Source organism: Clupea harengus, chromosome 15 (genome assembly GCF_900700415.2).
Source record: "Clupea harengus chromosome 15, Ch_v2.0.2, whole genome shotgun sequence".
NCBI lineage: Eukaryota > Metazoa > Chordata > Actinopteri > Clupeiformes > Clupeidae > Clupea > Clupea harengus.
In genome coordinates this window covers 16,524,033-16,544,032 of record NC_045166.1, presented here as the reverse complement: position 1 = coordinate 16,544,032, position 20,000 = coordinate 16,524,033, and the positions used below count along the sequence as shown (strand labels likewise).

The 20,000-nt window shown below is 43.2% G+C and overlaps 1 protein-coding gene across 1 annotated transcript in view; it reads right to left on the bottom strand.

Moving 5' to 3' along the window:
* cdc40 (cell division cycle 40 homolog (S. cerevisiae)) overlaps window positions 1-10,635 on the bottom strand; it is a 15,792-nt gene extending 5,157 nt beyond the window's left edge. The window contains exons 1-12 of the mRNA XM_012835643.3: window positions 10,417-10,635; window positions 10,007-10,093; window positions 8,619-8,748; window positions 8,326-8,412; window positions 6,989-7,128; window positions 5,803-5,899; window positions 5,208-5,347; window positions 4,936-5,010; window positions 3,286-3,331; window positions 1,577-1,678; window positions 988-1,103; window positions 382-515 (exon numbers count right to left, since the gene is read on the bottom strand). Coding sequence (XP_012691097.3) covers window positions 382-515; window positions 988-1,103; window positions 1,577-1,678; window positions 3,286-3,331; window positions 4,936-5,010; window positions 5,208-5,347; window positions 5,803-5,899; window positions 6,989-7,128; window positions 8,326-8,412; window positions 8,619-8,748; window positions 10,007-10,093; window positions 10,417-10,599 — 1,337 coding nt within the window. The 5' untranslated portion in view covers window positions 10,600-10,635. The remainder of the gene's footprint in view (window positions 1-381; window positions 516-987; window positions 1,104-1,576; window positions 1,679-3,285; window positions 3,332-4,935; window positions 5,011-5,207; window positions 5,348-5,802; window positions 5,900-6,988; window positions 7,129-8,325; window positions 8,413-8,618; window positions 8,749-10,006; window positions 10,094-10,416) is intronic.
* Between the last annotated feature and the right edge of the window lie 9,365 nt (window positions 10,636-20,000).

The following is a 20,000-nucleotide window of genomic DNA, read 5'->3' as shown; positions in this document are numbered from 1 at the left end:
CCCACACCATAGACAGTGCAAACACACACACACTCTTCAGACACACTCCCTCATACACAAATACCTCACAAATGTTAAGTCTATTTCAATCTCACAAAGAGCAACTCTAGTGTTCATAGCACAAATGAACACACAATGACCTTTGAGATTCTCCCAAACACTATTTGATGCCTCTCTCAATCTTAAGGATTGGCTACTTACAAGGCTCTCTGCTCAACTGAAACTTGGAAAAAGTCTCAAATACGCAGTCACTAACACTAACTAAGTATACAAACTAATGCAAACACACACACATAAACGCACACAGACGACAGGACGAGAGTGAGCTGTACCACGCACACACACACGCACGCACACGCACGACAGAATAGAAGTCCGTACCACTCCCACACGCGGAGACTCTTGTCGTCTGAGGTACTGACGAAGCGCCGGTTTTCGTCCACAAACGTGATGGTGTTGACCGCACCCAGGTGTCTGTCGTACTCCTGCACCACCTCACCACTGCGGATATCCCACTGAAACACACACACACACACGTTTCACTCAAATGTATCTTTTACATTGGCATTACAAGACACCCATTGTCTTGAGTTCATCAGTCTTCAAACACTGACTGTGACACTGTCTGATTGCACTCTAATACATACTGCTGCATTTATCTGACCAGTTTCCAACAGCCACTCAAGACATGTGCACACATGCGCACACACACACACACACACACACACACACACACACACACTCACACTCGCACACACAAACATCTTATATAGCATGAAATAAGATCTTCTTTGTAGTTCTTTAAGGAAATCTCTCTTTGTGCAATTAAGGGTATAGTGTGAGAAATACCTGTGGATGAGGACGGACACACACACACACTTGATCTTGGTACAATTCAGTCGTGTGTAAGTCAATTTAGTTTCTACAGCCTGGCAACATAGGTGCATGCAAGCACACACACACACACACACACACACACACACAGACCTGCACAATCTTCTTGTCAGACATGCCAGCCACAAACAGGGTCTGTTTGTCCTCGTCTGGGTTGAACTTCACACAGTAGGGAACCTTTCTGTTGGTGAAGCGTGATATACACTGACCTGTGGAGAGAAACGACACACAATGTGAGTGTGTGTTTGCGACGGCACACGCCAACAAGTTTCAGTGCACATGAATGCGCCTTTATTCTCCCTGAGCCCTCTAGCTCCCTCTGTTGGTGGAGCACTCTACTGAACCAAAGCTTCACACTGACCCTATCTAGGTCCCTCTCTCCCTCCCCATTACATAAGCTTACATTTCATGAGGTATAGTTGTTATATGGGCATATGTAGGGGTGTGTGTGTGTGTGTGTACACATGCGGGTTTGTGATACTCGCCTCTAAAGGTGTAATATTTAAGCGTTGACTTGTGAGTATGAGTAAGCCCGTGTGTGTGTGTGTGTGTGTGTGTGTATGCATGCGGGTTTGTGATACTCGCCTCTAAAAGGTGTAATATTTAAGCGTTGACTTGTGAGCATGAGTAACCCTGTGTGTGTGTGTGTGTGTGTGTGTGTGTGTGTTTGTGTAAGACTCACCGGTCTCTGTGTCCCACAGTTTCAGGTAGCGGTCATAGGCTGCACTGAGGAACTGGGAGCCGGTGTTATTAAAGCAGACATCACGCACCGCCTTACTGTGACCTGCAGCAGGAACAGAGAAGAGAGAGAGGGAGAGAAAAGAAGAGAGAGAAGGAGAGGAGAGCGAGATGGAGAGGTAGAGGTTGATAGAGATAGAACATATATAATCAGGAGGAGGAATATAAAAACGCATGCATCATTCACAGTCATCCCACCATGCAGACTAAAGCCTCTGCCGTTATTCTGCAGCATTACAAAGACTTCAGAAAACTAGGACTCTTCTTCTCCACTTTCCTCTTTTCTTCTGTCCAATACTTTATCACTCGTTATGCTTCCGTCCCTCTCACTCTCCTTTCTTCCTCTCCCTTCCTCCCCACCCCTCTCTCTCTCTCTCCGAGGCGATAAATCATGTCGCGCAGTGACAGCTTCTTTCCACACATTGTCCTCCCTTGTTCTGTCCTCTTTTTAAAATCACCAAGGCAGCCGTAACCACGGCGATAACGGGGACCTGTGGAGAGCTGGCTGTGCAGGGGGGAACTGGGCCGAGTGTGTGTGTGAGATACAGTGGGGGGTACATTAACAGCACAATTTCATGACTTCCGCTGCGCCCAGACACTTAGCAACAGGAGGAAATGAAACAGATCTACAGCAAAGGGATCTTAAGTACCCTACTATCTCAACACAGACAGACAGATACACACACACACACACACACATTCCTGTACACATTCACGCACACAAAATCCCAATGCACCCCCCCAGAGCGGTTCATACTATAGACAGCATAAACACACACACACACACACACACACACACACACACACACACACACAGAGAGGCAACCCAGGGCTGGGGTGTGATAATAGATTTGTGAGAATCAGGACATGGGTACAGCTCTGTTCTATATGTGATAACCAGCAAAACTGAAAGTGCTCCCCGTTGAAATTAAGATGCAAGAAGAAAAAAGGCTTCTTTCCTTAGTATAGATTTAAACAGTGGTGTTACTGGGGATTATTATGGGCCTCTCTGCTGGAGAGCACACACACACACACACACACACACACACACACACACACACACACACACACACACACACACACACACACACACACACACACACACACAGAGACAGACACACAAACCTTGGCAGAACTCTGTGTTTGTTATCTGAATAGAAAGAGTAGCCGCTGAACTAACACCCCCCCTAGTGCTTCTCTTTGTTGAATTATACAGTGTGTGTGTGTGTGTACGTGTGTGTGTGTAGGACAGCCAGGCCAGATATAAGTGTCTGTTCAAATCTACATTCAACAAACACCAACCAACATCCCCCTCAACCTCAAATATGATGCATCCTCACAGCAAAGACAGAGAGAAATTGAGAGATATGGAAAAAGAAAGAAAGAAAGAAAAGGAGAGAGAGATGCAAAGAAAATCATGTGACAGAGGTGGGGGGTTCAGATGAAAAGAGCCTTTATTTAATCTCTGTATGATTAATGGATTCAGCTTCCCACAACCCACACAATCACCACCAGCAGCTAAGAAGAAACAAGGCATTCAGCAAGGGCTGCCTTGCAAATGGCTCAAACATCCTTTCACACACACATACACAGATTTTCTTTATCTCCCACACAGCAACAGACACAGAGGATTTAAAGACATTTCACACTCACCAATAAATGTTCGTAAGCATTTGCGATCGCCGTAGACCTCCCATAACTAAAGAAACACAACACAGGAGAAAAAAACTGTCAAAAACAGCCTGATTGTGATTGGTGGGAGCAATCACAAAGCCATTTGTGGCTAGGTTGATATAGAATGCCAATGTCCTCAAATCACTGTTACCAGGATGTCATCCAGGAGGGAGGAGGCAACTACATTCAACATGAATAGATTGCCACTGCAACTGCAACTTTGTGGCATGGTTGTGCTAGACAGCAATTTATTCTCATTTGACGTAATCAACTGTCAAACTATCCTGGACTGGGTCTTTCGAAAGCGTCCTTGAGTAAACACCATGGTAACCGTGGAGAGAGTGTGTTCAAAATGATAGTCTATCATTTTGCGATGTTAATTATTCAACGCTTTCGGGAAACGCACCCCTGCTTAGAAACCAGACGTGAAACTAAAGAACCAAGCTAAAAGCTAACCTTTTAAATGTACACTTTTCAAGTATTCAGAAACGAAAATGACTATCGAAATTCAATATTATTTACTGTTGCTAACTAGGTTGTTGTGAAGCAATTTTTCTTGCATATATTCTGCAAGTTATACAGCCTACAATCACACAAGATTGTCATCAAAGCAGTGGCACTACGAGATGAGATGTGTGCTATAAATCATTAATTTGTCAACAACAGCAAAACATGGTTCGGGCGAACAGAACTGCCCCAGTGCTCTCAGGTTTGGGCGAACAGAACTGCCCCAGTGCTCCCGGGTTTGGTCTTAAGAAGTGTCTCAAACAAACCCAGAGAGTCGCTGATGGTTCTGATAGATTACGCTCTCCTCATAGAAATAGAACAATTTGATTGGAACCATGACTATGTCTCAAACCGGACACTTTACGAAGTACTCTGCAATACAGGGCACTGCAATACAGTGCACTTACATCTAGTGTGATATGTCGCTGTTTAGTGTTGTCTCAAATGGAACACTGACTGACGCAAATGTGCTAGCATTTTACCCATAAATCTGAGCGCCAGCTTCCTCCAGGCCAACTGGAAATTTTAAACAAAGATGACGGACCAAACTCCGCTGACGGCCGTGTTTTGTATGTAAATGTACATCTTTTGGCGTTTTCTCGCTTAGATTTTTTTAAAGTTACAGAGCAATCGACATTGTTCTATCAGATAACACAGTTATTGTAACCAGCAATAATGGTTGAAGTGATTTGCGAGGCGTCAGTCAGCCAACTTTCCAAACTGAAAAGCTGCCGAAGGGCTCCTCCTCTTCCGCTATGTAGCCAAGATGACGCCCGTTTAGGGCGAGTAGTGTCCATCGTTTTACACTGCCTTTTTTGACCGTTTTCAGTGCACAATCCGGGTACTTTTAGTGCCCTGAATTCTGCAGGTTCTGTCAGTGTGAACGCCCTAAGCACTGAAAGTCAGTCGAAGTGCACAAGTGCTCGGTTTGAGACATAGCCTATGTGTCTGACAATCAAATTTTGATTTTTGGTCCACTAAGTTTGTATGGTCCACTAAGAAGTGCAAATTGCACCTTGACCATCAGAATAATCAAAGTGCTGTGTGTGTGTGTGTGTGTGTGTGTGTGTGTATGTGTGTGTGTATGTGTGTGTGTGTTCCAGTGAGAGGTAAAAGCAATACCTTGATCTTACAGTCCATGGAAGCGGAGAGCAGCAGATGAGCAGAGGCAGGAAACAAACGGATCGCACTGACCCCCTAGAGGGAGAGGGGGGTGAGAGAGGATTGAAGAGGAGGTGAGAAAAGCAGGAGGAGTTCCTCTAAAGGCATGAAAAGTACAACTGGTCCTGCGCAGTCAAAACAGAAAATAAGACTTTTTCCTTGAATGTCTCTCCTGCCCTAATAATGTCAATAGTCTAACAAAGACACACAAACACGCACGCACACACTCTTACCTTTGTGTGTCCAGTCCATACATGCAGCTGTTTCTTGGGCAGGTAGCACTTCTCAGGTGCCTCCGGCGAGCGCAGGTTAATGCCCACATCCTGAGGCGCGTGCAGGTAGGAGCGGCCCTGGTAGTCGAACATCTCCTTAACTGTGGACACACACACACACACACACACACACACACACACACACACACACACACACACACACACACACACACACACACACACACACACACACACACACACACAGAGAGAAAAAGGTTAAATGACTGGAGTGGTACGGGCAGTCCTAAGGAAGGACATTATGGCAATACAGAGATCTAGGAAAATAAACAATGAAAAAATGAGAAAATAACTGAAGGTAACAGCTTTGTGAATGAACTATTGAAGCTGCTTACAAGCTTGTGTAAAATCAATCCACCTATTAATTCAGGCCAAGAGTGAGGGATGGAATGAGCTTTGGAATAAAGAGTGTTCATCTCCCGACTAAGAGCGAGTTTTTGTTTGAGTGACAGGAGACAGGGGGTGAGACACTGAGCACCAAAGTGATGAGCAGCAGCAGGTGAATGAATAAATGAAGGAAGGAATGAATGAGCTTTACCATGAAGAATAGTCTTCTCCTCCCCTGGAGCCTCTTCCTCATTTCTTCCCTTCTTCTGTCGTTTTGCGAGGATCTCATCCAGCTCTTTCTGTTCCTCCTGTTGTCACACACACACACAAAATCACAGAACGCAGACCTCGAGTTAGGATTCATTCATGAAGAAAGACCTAGAGCAGTCTGATTTTATACATATACACAGACACACTATATACACTACCAAGTTTGCAATCACTTGTTTTTTTTAAGAAAATCACAGCTTTTCGCAATTCAAATAACCTAAAACTTGTTAAATTGTTAATGCTGTAAATGACTGCTCCAGCTATATCTAGATAAATGTAAAGTGTTCATTTTCTGCGATCATCACTCCTGTGTTTCAATGGTGCATTATGTTAGTTTATCCTAAATAATCACATTTAAAAGACTCATTTCTCATTAGACAACCCTTGCAATTACATGTATGTGGCTGAAGACTCTTGTGCTATAAAACAGGCCTCCTTTGGGCTACTTGAGTATCTGGAGCATCTGCACTTGTGGAATTGATTGTGGTCTAAAAACGGTCAAAAAGAAAGAGCTTTCTTTAGAAACATATCAGCATATTGTGGTTCTAAGAAACAAGATACTGGAAAGGAGCTGAAGATATCTTGCAAAGGTGTGAACCATGTCCTTCACAGACCAGCACACGTCAGCTTTACCGAGGATACAAAGAGAAGAGGCCCTGGATAACACTGCAGGTGGATACATTAATTACAACCATGCCTCTAGCTGGCAGTTTTACTCAATAGTAATTATATAAATAAACCAGCAGTCTCACGGTAAGCAGTGAAGAGGCTCTGGAGTGCTGGCCTTCTAGGCAGAGTGTGAGAGATAAAGCCATTTCTGAGACTGGCCTATAAAAGGACAAGGCTATAAGGAATAAAAGGAAGCACGATACCAGGTGGAAGATGATTGAAAACATGAGGTGTTTAGACTACAGAGAAGAAACTTGGTGAGGCACGGAACAAGCGAATCGGTGCCGGATGAGTGCTTGACCACCACCGCCACGGTAGAGGAAATTGGATCGTCTGGGGGCGTTTTGGTGAATGTCATTTGTACGGAGTGAAAAGGATCTTTCATAGGGAAGGCTATAACTCCATTTCGCCCTAACTGCATCCAGTATGTATATGGACCCCTGAGGACCAGGTCTCACCTCTGAGGGTTTGGCCCCATCTTTCTCATCCTGGTACTTGGCCCACGGCCCCAGAAACCCGTCCAGGTCTGACGCGTCTCCTCCCTTCACCTTCGTCCTCTTCACCGACTTCTTCGGCCCCGTCTCAAACACGGTCTGTCCTGTACACACACACATACACAGAGATGCTGGTAAGAAATCTCCAAATAATGAACTCAAATAACATCCAGAAATAACTTTCAGCTGCTAAACCCCTCTGACATTTCTTTAAAAAAAAAAAATCAATACCCATTTAATTTCTGTGTGACTCATAGAGATGAGATATTGCTGGAGTAAAACCATATCAAATTCGACACACAGCCTGAAATCTAGACTACACCCAGGCTCAACCACTTCACACACACATCTCCGCATCTCTGCTTTCAACGCAGTTCAGTGGTGATTTAAGTTCCTGTTCAGCCGCTGAGGTCCGGTGCCGGAACCTTCCAGAAAAATGACGACTCTGTCGCCAAAACACAACAAACTTGCCGGAATTTACAGCCTGCTGACCACAGCTTAAATGTTGCCATAGCATAGCCACTCTCCGTTCTCCTGGTCATCAGTCAAAGTGAGAGGTTTTCCCTGTGATAAATTAATTGGGTTCATTTTTTCCCCTTCAAACGCAAGAGATTTGTCTCCTGTGCCAACTCCCTCTGTACGCGGCCAAGGCTTTACAACCGGACTGTATTAAGCCAACAGCACGTCTAGAGAGCAAATGCACCAAAAAAATGGTAATCGCAAATATTGCAAAAATAGAAAAACTGCAAGTAACTTTATACCTCTATGTAAAAAGCCACATGCATTAAACTATGTTCAGACAACTAAAATAAAATAAACAAATCAGCCAGAAAATCATTCAAATTAAATCAGAAATCTCACATCTCTGTTTCCATCTCGTGCATATGGGTAATCTCCTCCAGTGTGGGAGCATCTAAACTTCAGTAACAGTCACCCAGACAGTACAGAGCAGTCCTTGTGCTCAGTATCTAACAAGACACTACATCATACGACCAACAATACAGCACACCCACAGCCTCGGGAGCTATACAATTAGCACTATAGTGCAAACATGCAGTATAGTCAAAACAACCGCAATTGGCAGCTCTGAGGTAACAGACATTCTAAGCCACAACTAATCCACCTCTGGGTCTTTACTCAATGACAGTAAATAACAACCTTGAATGATGTCATTCAAACTCTGGCCATGTACTCAACAACACACTCAACATCCCTTATGGGTAATGTACTGGACCATAGAGAAAAATACATAAGACAGACAAGGCCAATCCACCAGGGGAATAATAAGGGGACTCAGTTACCTTTGTTTTTCTCAGCCTCGTCCACAGCACCGATGTAATTGCTGATGGACACCTCAGTAGTGTCCACTGAAGGGTCTAAGGCATAACCTGTGAGAAAGAGTCAAATTAAATAATAGAGAGACATCCAGGCAGCAGATATCAGTCAATTGAAAGCTGCTGTATTTAAGCCCCAGATAACTATTGTAATTTGAATTGAAAATTCAGTCTGCTACAGTAAAAAGTGATGCCAATCTGAACAACAGGAAATCAATACGGGAATGGGTTCTAAGTTTATATCATAAGACATAAAATACCAAAGGTGGAAAACGTCCTCCTCTGTTGCTCGAACATGAAGTCGTTGACATGCGCTGGCTCTGCGTATCCCGACAGCATGTTCCTGGGAGCCGCCATTTGTTGCGTCTTGAATGGGTTAACCGGACCAAACTGTCCAAAATAAACAGAGAATGATGAAGCAAATGTAAACTACATGGCGGAATGAACTATGTCTAATGTTTCTAAGCTTATGAGTCTTTGCATGCTGTGGTCAAATCTGATGCTTCACTTTGTTGTTCAATAAAGGCAAATATGTTTTGTATCTGCGTTTGAACGGTCAGAGTGACTGTAGCCAATGCCTGTAAACTACAGCATTAATGACGCCTGCAAAAAAATTAAAGAATATCCTTAAAATGGAATGAAAATAACCCCTACAAGGTTTAATCCCAGTCATGCTTTGAAAAGGTATGGCTTGCCATCAGTCTATTGGCCTGAGCCACCATAATACCAATGAGAGGACTGATCATTTAAATTCACAATTTGTTTGAATTGTGTTCCCGAGGAACGGCTACACCCACATTAACTTGTGTGAATAACAGGTTAACATGGCTGACTGTAATCTGGTGACAGTAGGCTCTGCGTTAACACATTTTCATTTGGTTTGAATTATATTTTTTTGCGGGCATCATTCATGCTGCTGCTTACAATCCAACCTTTCAAGCACAGACACAAAACTGGACAAATCTGGACACAAATCTGGAGCGTCAGATATGACATTGAACTAGATTTATAGGATTCACGAATCTGTGGCCGTGCACGTCTGCAACAGAAGGTGGTAACAAAAGCAGAAAGTAAGCAGACATCACCAGTTAACATGATAAACTGGAACACCGTGTCGCCTCTGTAAGTGGTGCATTTCTAAGAGCTTCGGGACTGTCAAATATGAAAAGCAAATACTATCGCAAAGGGTACTATCTTTGTTTCATGATTAAACAAAGTCAGCTCTGCTTGTATCAGGTGACTGGGACAGGACACTTGGGTTTTCCTTAGGGTGCAGTATGGAGATTTTAGGGTGATCTATTAGCAAAAAGGGAATACATTGTTCATACGTTTTCATTAGTCTATAATCATCTGCTACAGTTAATCTTTGTGTTTCCGTTAGCTTAGAATGAGCTCTTCCTATTTACAGTATATAGAGAGTGGGGTCTCTTCCAGAGTCCGCCATGTGGCGCTGCCATGTTTCTACAGTAGCCAAGGAGGGACAAACCTAAACACTGGCACTAGAGAGGGTCTTTCTCATTTTTGAGGCACCTGATGGCCCCTGTAGCTTCTCCTACACGCTTGGAAAGGGACAGGTATTCAGTTGGTTGCAATCTTCAGCCTCACCACTAGATGCCACTAAATCCTACATACTGCGCCTTTAACTCACCTCTGGCGCGAACATAGTTTCAAATGAGGGGTTGTAGTTGACTTCTTTGAGAGAGGGGTCCAGATGAATGCCAGTCTCGACATCCTCCTACAGTAATAACACACAGTAGCATCATTTCAATTCCTAGGATGTTCAAAAGTCAAACTACTTGCTAGACATGATTATACGTCTGTGAGGATTAGGAACAGTTCAACAGCAACAGGCTAGCGTTACAGCGCGAAATGAAAACGACTCAGGTCAGACGGCGATGCCTTGCTGCTAGAAAATAAATCATGATATATCACATTACAATACAAAACTACTCATAACTTACGCATTTTACACCAGGTGACGTTCTTAACTTTGTCACATCGGCGTTACCTGACTAACGTTTGCTAATGTAGTAATAGCTAGCTAGCTAGATATTTTACCTTCACGGCGACTTCAGGAGCAGAGTTAAGAACAACCAAAGACGTCGTTTTCCTAGATTTCAGAGGCTGCATGTGTGCAAACGCATCTGGATCTATTTTTTGTGGCGCTGGTGTAGATTCTGTCTCATTATCAGAGTCTGAATTGGAATCATACGAAACGAGGGAACCCACCGCGGCCGCCATCTTGAATGTTGTGAACGTCTCCCCGTAGAGGTCCTAAAATTTACATCACGAATTGATATTCAAATACACATTAACTCCCACATAATTATGGTGTCCGTATATTGTGACGCATTATATCAGTATGTAGATATATTTTACAATCACCCATGTTTATTTACTTCAAGATTGAAACTAACCATTTACAACAAATACGTTTTATATAGCTACCAGGACTTGCAAAAGCATTTAAGGGGTTGCACTCATGGCTCCGGTTGTACTACTCACCGAATTTGACTCTCACACGTTTGATTGAATACAGTATTATCAATTGGCAGATAGGCTGGGCCAATAAGATAAGGACTAAAGTAAATACGTTGAAGAAAACAACTGCATCGTACAATTGAGAGAATTTGTAGGCAGTAATCTTTTGCTCCCACGCCCAGAAACCAACATAAACTCTACTTTTGACCCAACTTGTATAAAATAATTTGTTTCTGTTTGATTAAAAAGATGAACGTAAAACTCCTTATGCATTTCACTCAGTTGAACACCAGTTTATTATAACATTAGGAAAATTACTAAGTCAACATTAAATCTAATAATGAAAGAGACATTACATATGAACTTCATGAATTAAATTTCTCTGCAGCGTAGTGGCCTAGTACACGAGCACAGAAATAGCCAACCCTAAAGCCTTCTTCGCTGCTTCCAATTGGCCAGTACGACACTAACGGGAGTGTTCAGAAAGAGTGAACCAATCATGTACAGGTACACAGTTTGTGCGGGCCAAGTCTGTTGCGTGGGGTATTTCTCCAACAATAGAAAGTGGTACGTGCCATCCTCAGCGGCTTGAGGTATATCTAGAGGCGGTGTACCGGGCATGGTCCTCCTGTCAAGCTAAGAGAATAATCGCAGATTCATAGTGGACGGGTCAGGGCGGTCTGCTAGATAATCCAGATGCCTGTCCACCGTTGTCCGATTTTGAAGCTGTAGCCTCTCTCCTCGAACGCCGAAGGTTTCTTTTGGAAGTAGTGTTCAGCCGTGATCCTTGGCTCTCCCATTTCACAGGATCCACCAGTAGTATAATCACAAGCACTCTCAAATCCTGTCCACAGCGCATCGTGGAATGGGACTGGAAATTTAAATTGCTTGAAATAACCTCGGAGTCACTTGCGGAGGCTCAGCACACTAAGCAATGGCAAGGAATTAGCAAAGTGTCATTTACTCTTACGCTTCAGGTAAGTAATTGAATTCAGAAATACCTAACCTACCGCCCATCAGTGGTTTATAATGTATATTTAAGACAGTATTTTGTGCATTGAAGGTTGGTCAAATTTAATTGATGTAAGCCTACAGAAGTCCTAGTTTACGAGCAGTAGCCTAAGCGAATACTTGGCCATTGTCAGTGTGAGAGGTTAGCCTACCTAGTTCGGTGTGGGTGACAGGTGTGATTTGAATAATGGATGCATCGCTCTTTTCAGCGCTGTTGCCACCCTATGAATTTTGTAAGCATTTCAGTGATACGCCGAAAGGCCATTATCGTACATCATATGCCTGACCAGTCTTTGCGAAGATCTTTGGTTAGACTGCATGTGCCTTGAAAAACAGCCTGGGGAGGGGGGTCGCGCTTGCACATCTGTATCTGGCCAAAATGCCAAGCTGAGCGGAATCATCCTAATGAAAAGCCTAGGTTACCTCGCTGGCTACCACAGCTTGTTTGGAAAGAGCTGGGCTAGCAGGCTAATTACCACACGCATATGGCATTCTGTGGGCTTGGTGTGACATTCTTTTTTTCGTTAACAATTCCGATACGTGGTTCAGGGAAAGGGGAGCATTAACGACCGTGGAATGTCTTCGAGGAGGAATGCGGCTCAATCGCATTTTTACGATGTGACTTCAGTGAAAGAGGTTTGATTTTATTTGGCCCTCAGCTTAGTGAAGGTTTGAGTCAGTTCATCCCCTACAATAGTAATTCCTGCTCGCTCAAAAGAAAGTATCGTGCGTCGAGATATTTAGAGAGTGGCTATGCCTGCGAGTGCCCCAGCTCTCGGGTCGATTTTTTCAATCAAGTTTTATGTCTTTTGCAGTTCGGGGGGAGGGGTAGGTTGGCTGGTTAAAGTCGATGTGAGGACGCTTTGTGAAATTTGAACCCGTTTAAGTCGCACTGTTTGGACGAACGCAAACAAAGAGTCATCACCCCAGGTCCTCGGAAATCTGAGCTCTGTTGTGTGTACCGAAGTAACATTATTGGTTTGTTTTTGTTGGACACCACCGACTTGAAATGTCAGCAAAAGGCAAATAGCCTATATTAGGGTAGGGCACAGCACGTTGTGTCTTCGAACCAATATTGGACAGTTGAATAGCATGGGTCACTCCATGCATTTTATTAATAAAAAAAGGCATATCAAATGTTGTGTTCTATTATATTGAACTATCCCACATACATAAGATACACTGGTTTTCTCTGTCATGCTGGGTGAATCAACATCATGGCCCACTGCATAAGATACGTGTAGATATTGAATACGCCATCATTGCTCTTTGTAAATGTGTGCACAGAAGTGATCTATGTCGAATAAAGAGTGGAGCAGAGAGAAAGACAGAGAGAGACCGATGTGTATAGAGTAATCGAATGAATGGATGCTGTACGCGGCGCGCCCTCGAAAGCTCCTGCAACTTTCTGCGTGAGCGCGCGCTGTCAGTCAGCTGAGACTGGCGTTCCACGCGAGCAGATCTGAAGGAAAACTTAAATCGACCTCCCAGTCAAATCTCCTTCCTTATCCCCGGTTTGCAGCCATGGACGCGTTTAATTACCCATAATTACAACACATCACAACAGTCAACCAGATTAATTTCCAACAAGATAGCCCATTTTGACTCAAAAACAGTGTCTGTTAAAAAAAATTAAAACATGGCTTATATTGACATTCTTTGAGTGATATAGGCCATGATTTCTGTGGCTGTTAAAGAGGGCACATTGGTGAGAAATAAAACATAAAAATAACAAAAACTGCTCACACAGTCTAAACCACTGGTGCACAGTAATTACTGTTTTGAAGCGAATGTTTTCCCAAACACCCACCCATGGGATGGTGAGACTGCGCACCAGGGCCTGTGCTGTGCGTCTTCTGTTCACTCTTACAGCGAACAGCTCAGTTCAGTGGAGGTGAACTCGCAAAGCCTTTATTTCAGTAGCTTACATTTTACGTCTTCTATAATGACATGTCATTTTTTCAGAAAGTAGAGGAACTCCTTGAATGTTTGGCCTGGGCCAGTCATGTAATGTCCTGCCTCGAGCTGAATGGAATCGTAATGCTCTGAAACGTACAGTATTTGAGAACATTTAATGGCGCGTTATACTTGGTATGGTACTTCGCAGCACAGGCACGGTCACAAATATGCTTTGCAGAGATCGCCCCAAGCTCAGAAGAACAACTCAAGGAAAACAGGGAAGAATGAGGTGTTTCATGAGAGGAGAAATTTGAACTGAAGAAGGAACCATAGACCATGGGTGTATTTTTCTATGCGGTAGGGCAGGAGAGGAAGTGAGAGAGATAGTGTTGTCTGTATGCCATAAGGTAAATGCATGGTACAAGTCTGTATAGGGTTGGCATGTTCAGTCATACTGCAGGTTAGAGCAGTACAGGTAAAGGAGAGGAAACAGTGAAAATGTTGTCTGTGTTTAAGGCCTAATCGATGCATTTTGAACATTTTCTAGGATGTGGAAATCTTTACTTAATGTAAAGTAGTGTATGTATGTATGTATGTATGTATGTATGTATGTATGCATGTGTACGTATTTGTGTCTTGTTTAAACAGTGGACATGCAGCAATAGCTGTAAAGATGTGGTAATCAGTAAGGTGTTGGTTGTACTTAGAGAGAATGTGTTTGTGTGTGTGTGTGTGTGTGTGTGTGTGTGTGTGTGTGTGTGTGTGTGTTAGGTTCGGGGGCAGCTGTTGCCTTTCTCAGTCAGAGATGGCATCCAAAACATCACATGGCTCCTGAAACAGGAGCCAAACACACACACACACACACACACACACACACACACACACACACAGAATACACTATCACAAGCCAGCCGGATCTACCTACAGAGGCAAAGGCCTTGAAGACCACTGTGTTTGAGTACGAGAGCCAGGACATCATGCTCTAGATTTTTGCCATAGTCTGTACAAACAGCATGTTTTATCAGTGGTTAAGTGGATAAAACAGAAATGTTGTGGGTTTATTGGAGTTTGCTGCATTCCTGTGCTACCTCTAAAGCTGACACAACCAGCAAAGTCTGTAAGTGTGTGTTTTATTACATGTGTACATACCTACATACACATGTGTATACACACACACACACACACACACACACACACACACACACACACACACACACACACACACAAACACACACACACTTTACATTTTATAGCTGTCAAAGACTGGAGTGTTTGCATACTGGCAAATATAGCTGATCCAGTACATTTGCTTTATAGTGCAGCTGCTCGATAATGGCAAATCACAATGATTTTGGTCAATATTGACAACACAATTATTTAACACGATTACTCTTTAATTGTTTCCACTAGGATGTTTTTCACCAGTGGTGTGATTGTCCTCGTGGACATGAGAAATGCGAGCTACATCTTTACCTTGCTAATGTAACGGTACGCTCTGTCATCAATAAAAAATTCGTATGAAGTTTCGGCGGTGTGGCGCTACTAATTGAAAGGCTCTGTGTGTGTGTGAGAAAGAGAGAGTGGGAATGAGAGAAAAAAAATTAAACCAGTTGACGACCAATTAAAAATCTGTCTACGAGAGTCGTTAACTGTCAGAGAGATAATTACACCATTTCTCCCCAAATAAAGCCACCTTATCCAAGCAGGAATGTAAAAGTTGAGGATGGAATAATATGTTTGAGTATGAAAAAGAGGAAAATGAGAGCAGGAGATGGGGAATGGGGTGAGGCAGAGGAGAGAGTGATGGAGGGGGAGTGAGTTTAGGGGAGAGGGTGAGAAAAAGAGTGAGAAAAAAAGAGAGACAGAGTGAAAGATAAATGGAGATAAAATGAGAGCAAAATAGAGAGAAAGAGGTTGAATGAGAGAAAAAGAGCAAGTGAGTGAGGGAAGGAGTGAGGTAGAGAAAAGAGCGAGTGAGGGAGAGTGAAAGATAGCGACAGTGCGAGAGAGAAGAGTGAGGGAGGAAGGGAGGGAGAGTAGACTCCCTGTGAGGCGTTGTGTCCGTCTGAAGTGTCCGTATCTCCCAGCTGTGTGCTGGCTGCAGACAGAGGGCCTTTGTTCCTCTGGCCTCTGTGGGCCCGGCTCTCAAGAAAGGCCTTCTGTGCAGCCCTCTCGGCCTCTCACTCACTCCCTGCCTGCCTGTGTGTCTCTGCCCGAGGCCCTCGCTCTTGTGTCTTGCTGCTGCTGTTAACTCTGTGCATTTAACACTGTGCCAGTAGCTCTGAGTTTTTTAACCCCCAGGACTCCACGGCTAGATACTGGCACTTTTCTGGTTCTGACATGCTGTGCAAATTGAAGCAACTTTAAACAGTGATTACAAAGTCACATATATCTGTTTGAATCCCACGCAAGTTTAGGTGCAATAATATGTTAGTAGGATGCATGTCATATTTGCATCTTTCTTTAAAATCCCTATCAGATAATCAACTGTGAAAAAAGTACTTTTACTTGTTCTGGAATATGTGCAAAAACAGATTATGAACTGCAGTGACAAACTGTTTTGGTCACTTGAGGTGATTCTCTAAGGTCTTGAGTATGTGTGACGGACCGAGCCTTGGTTGCCGTCAAAAATGTGGGTTTGGCCCGAAAAGCTCAGAGACAGAGTGAGGGTTCACATATAAAGGTTTATTCCACATCCATTATTCTGGAGAACTGCTAAGCCTCTCAATAGGCAGAGGACAAAAAGCAGCAGTCTCCAGAAATATCACCTGCTCAGCCTCTAAATGGGGTAGAGGACAACATGCAGCAGTGCAATCTCTATTAAAAATACCTGCTAAGCCTCTAAATGGGGTAGTGGAAAAAAAGCAGCAGTCAAACATAAGGGTCCACATAAATGCACATACCTGACAAGACTTGACTAACTGAACTAGACAGAACAATGAACATACACCTGGCGGCCAGCACCATTTTTACATACGGGGGGTAGACACGAACACTAAACAATACACAATGACAAAACAGACCCCGATACACGAAATTAGAATTTCTTCACAATCATAAAACAAAGAGATAACTATGTAATAAAAGAATGTCTGAAAGGTTTGTAAAACCAACCACTTTATCCAGGTGGCCTGGCCCAGACCATTTTTCGTGTCCCCTCTTCCAGTCTAGGCAATTAGCGGTGTCCATGAGGTGGATCCAATTGTAATCAGTAGTATGAGTGTTTGTGTGTGTGTGTGTGTGTGTGCAAACCATGTCTGTTTGGGTGCGCTAATGGTTGCAAATATGAGGCAGGAGTGTGCAGTTCATGTGCGGTCGCACCACGATCGTCACAGTATGCTATAAGGTCTTGAGTATACTATAAGCTTAAACGCTCCATATGAACAAATGAATGAACCAAAGCTCCAAATGAACAAATAAATAAGTGTATAAGCTACTGGATGACCTAAATTTCCCTCTGGATTAATAAAGTATCCATCTATCTATCTAAATGGCCATCTAACATTTATGTAGTATCAAAATGTATCAAAGTTCAAAGTTCAAAAGTTCAAAGTACTTTATTTGTCATTGTCACAAAAAAAACAACGAGACAGTAGAGGCAGCAACAGACAGCTAAAAATGTAGGTTGCTGTGGACATTAACTGCCACAGCTAAATAATAATAAATAACAATCAATGAATAGATAAATAAATATCCCTGAGTAAATTAAAAAAGAAATATATACATTGAGGTGCATCAATAGTTGCAGGGTGGAGTGTTAAGAGTGCAGTCTATGAGGGCGGGCCGGGCCGGGCCGGGGGGGAGGTGGGGTGGTTTTGGGTGAGCTGTTGAGAAGCCTTATTGCACGAGGGTAAAAGCTCTTTGCCATTCTGGAGGTGCGCGCTTTTGTTGATCTGAACCTTTTCCCTGACGGGAGTAGCGGGAACAGATAATGGGCAGGGTGGGAAGGGTCCGTGAGGATGCGATTATCAATGGGAGGGCTAATGGTTTGGAACAGTGCATATGCAGATGGAGATTGTTAACACACAACACAAAGTCTTTTCACAAGGGATTATGTCAACTATTTTACAGAAATATCCACACTAATTGCAGTATACCTACACATGCAAACGTACATTTTGACACAAATTACACCCTGTAACTGTCTAAACTGTACTGTATGAGTCAGCATATAATAAATAGCTTAAGAGCTCACACTAGCAAACACAGCAAACTGGAGAAGAAACAAACAAAAGGTTTGTTTGATGTTTATGAGTATGTGGTGTATTACTTCTTGTCATAACACCACTAGCAAGTATGTTATCCTAAAAACATTAGTCTACGCTAAAAACGTTAGCCTATACAACGCACAGATCTCCTAGTGTGATAGTTAGAAATATTTAAACCTGCGTATTCTTCTCAGATAATAGGCCTAGTGGTTGTGAGCTCTCTATAACACCATGTCTAACTGTCCTTGGAATTTAAAAGCTTTCCTTATCTCTATTTACACGCACGCAAGTGGACATTACATTACATCCCCTTGAATGGAATTCCATATCTATTACATCTTCCTCCAAATGTCAGGGCTTGCCTCAAAATTAAATAATTCCACCTGGACTTGGGTGGTGTTTCGTTTACATTGGACTTTCTCCTGAGTGGTCTATCTTGTCCCTTTAAGCCACAGGGAGTGGCTTTAGCATGTCTTTAGCATGTGAACAGAACAACTAATGAAGGGGTGGATGTTTATGCTCTCCTACTGGTGCTGTGACTGAGAAGTAAGCATACCTGAAAATTTCACTTATTTTAGGTACTTAGCAGACCGTAATTTTATTTATCAGTGTATTAATCGTAAGGAAAAGCCTTGGTGTAATAACGTTGGTGTAATAACATTGGTGTAATTACGTTGGTGTAATAACGTGATGTAATAACGTTGTTGTAATAACGTGGTGTAATAACGTTGGTGTAATAACGTGGTGCGAAGATTGCATTAGAGATTCCAGACAAAACTGATTATGCCATTTTTCTCAGTTTCGGCACAGATGCTGCAGACTTACTGCGGTTAACCCTGCACTGTTTACACTCTCCCGGTAACTCTTTGCCATTAACTCGGTCAATAACTTTGTCTTTAGCACTGTGTCAGTTACCCCATGCTTTTAACCCTGTGTCCATGTTGACACTCTCCCAGTAACTCTGCCATTGACCCTGGGCTTTTAACACTGTCCAAGTCACTTTGTGCATATAACTCTATGCTGATAACTCTCTGGCATCTCTGCTTTTAACTGTTTTGTGCTGTTTAAATGTGTACTGCCAGCATCTCTGTGCTGTTAGTGCTGTGACATTCGGAAGGAGGAATATGAGGTCTTTGGGTTAAGTGTGCCATTTCTGTCAACTAAATCGTCCTCTTTGTGCTCTGTGAGGTAACAGTTGCTGGGTGATGTGTTTGTGTGTGTTTGTCTTTGTTTACTGTCGTCAGCGATAGCCGTCAGTGTGAGATGGACAGTTGGGTTGGTTGTACTTGTGAAACTGTCTGTAAATCTTCATGTTTTTATTGTGACTTGCAGGAGTTGTTTGCACAGACTGCATTATGCAGATTTTTGAAACGTGATCTTTTGCAGATAATATGCAGGATTTTGGAAGCAGACATCGCAACTGTTCTATTTGCCATCTAAATTAGCATATTCTATTAGTATGACATTAAGAGAGGAGAATGGCAAGCAAGAGGGAAAGAGAGAGGGAGATCAGCTGTCTGTATTAATGTATTTAATATAAATGTTTATCTTAAGCTAACCTGTTGTGTGCTCAGTGCATTGTATGTGGTGTTGTGGTACTGTTAGTGTGAGTGAAAAGTTGAGGCCAGCTCTGTCTGTGTGTGTGTGTGTGTGTGTGCACACGTGTGTGTGTGTGTGAATGTGAGTGTGCGCGCGCGCGCGTGTGTGTGTGTGTGTCTGTGCTGCAGGGCATTTTGGAAACGGACACCTCTTTCATGGCTGGCCTCATTTTCCTCTTTGTGCTTGCATCTCATCCTCTCTCTCTTTCTTGTGAGTGTGTGTGTGTGTGTGTGTGTGTGTGTGTGTGTGTGTGTGTGTGTGTGTGTCTCGCTGGTAGTTTGATACAGCTGGACCACAATGCCTTGAGAAAGCCCTTCAGTGCGGTCTGGATACTGTGTCCCACCATGGCAGGCTTCCCTTAGCCTGGTGTACTATTACTGTAGAAGAGTGTGTGTGTGTGTGTGTGTGTGTGTGTGGTTAGTGTTTGCACCCATGCCTTAGTAT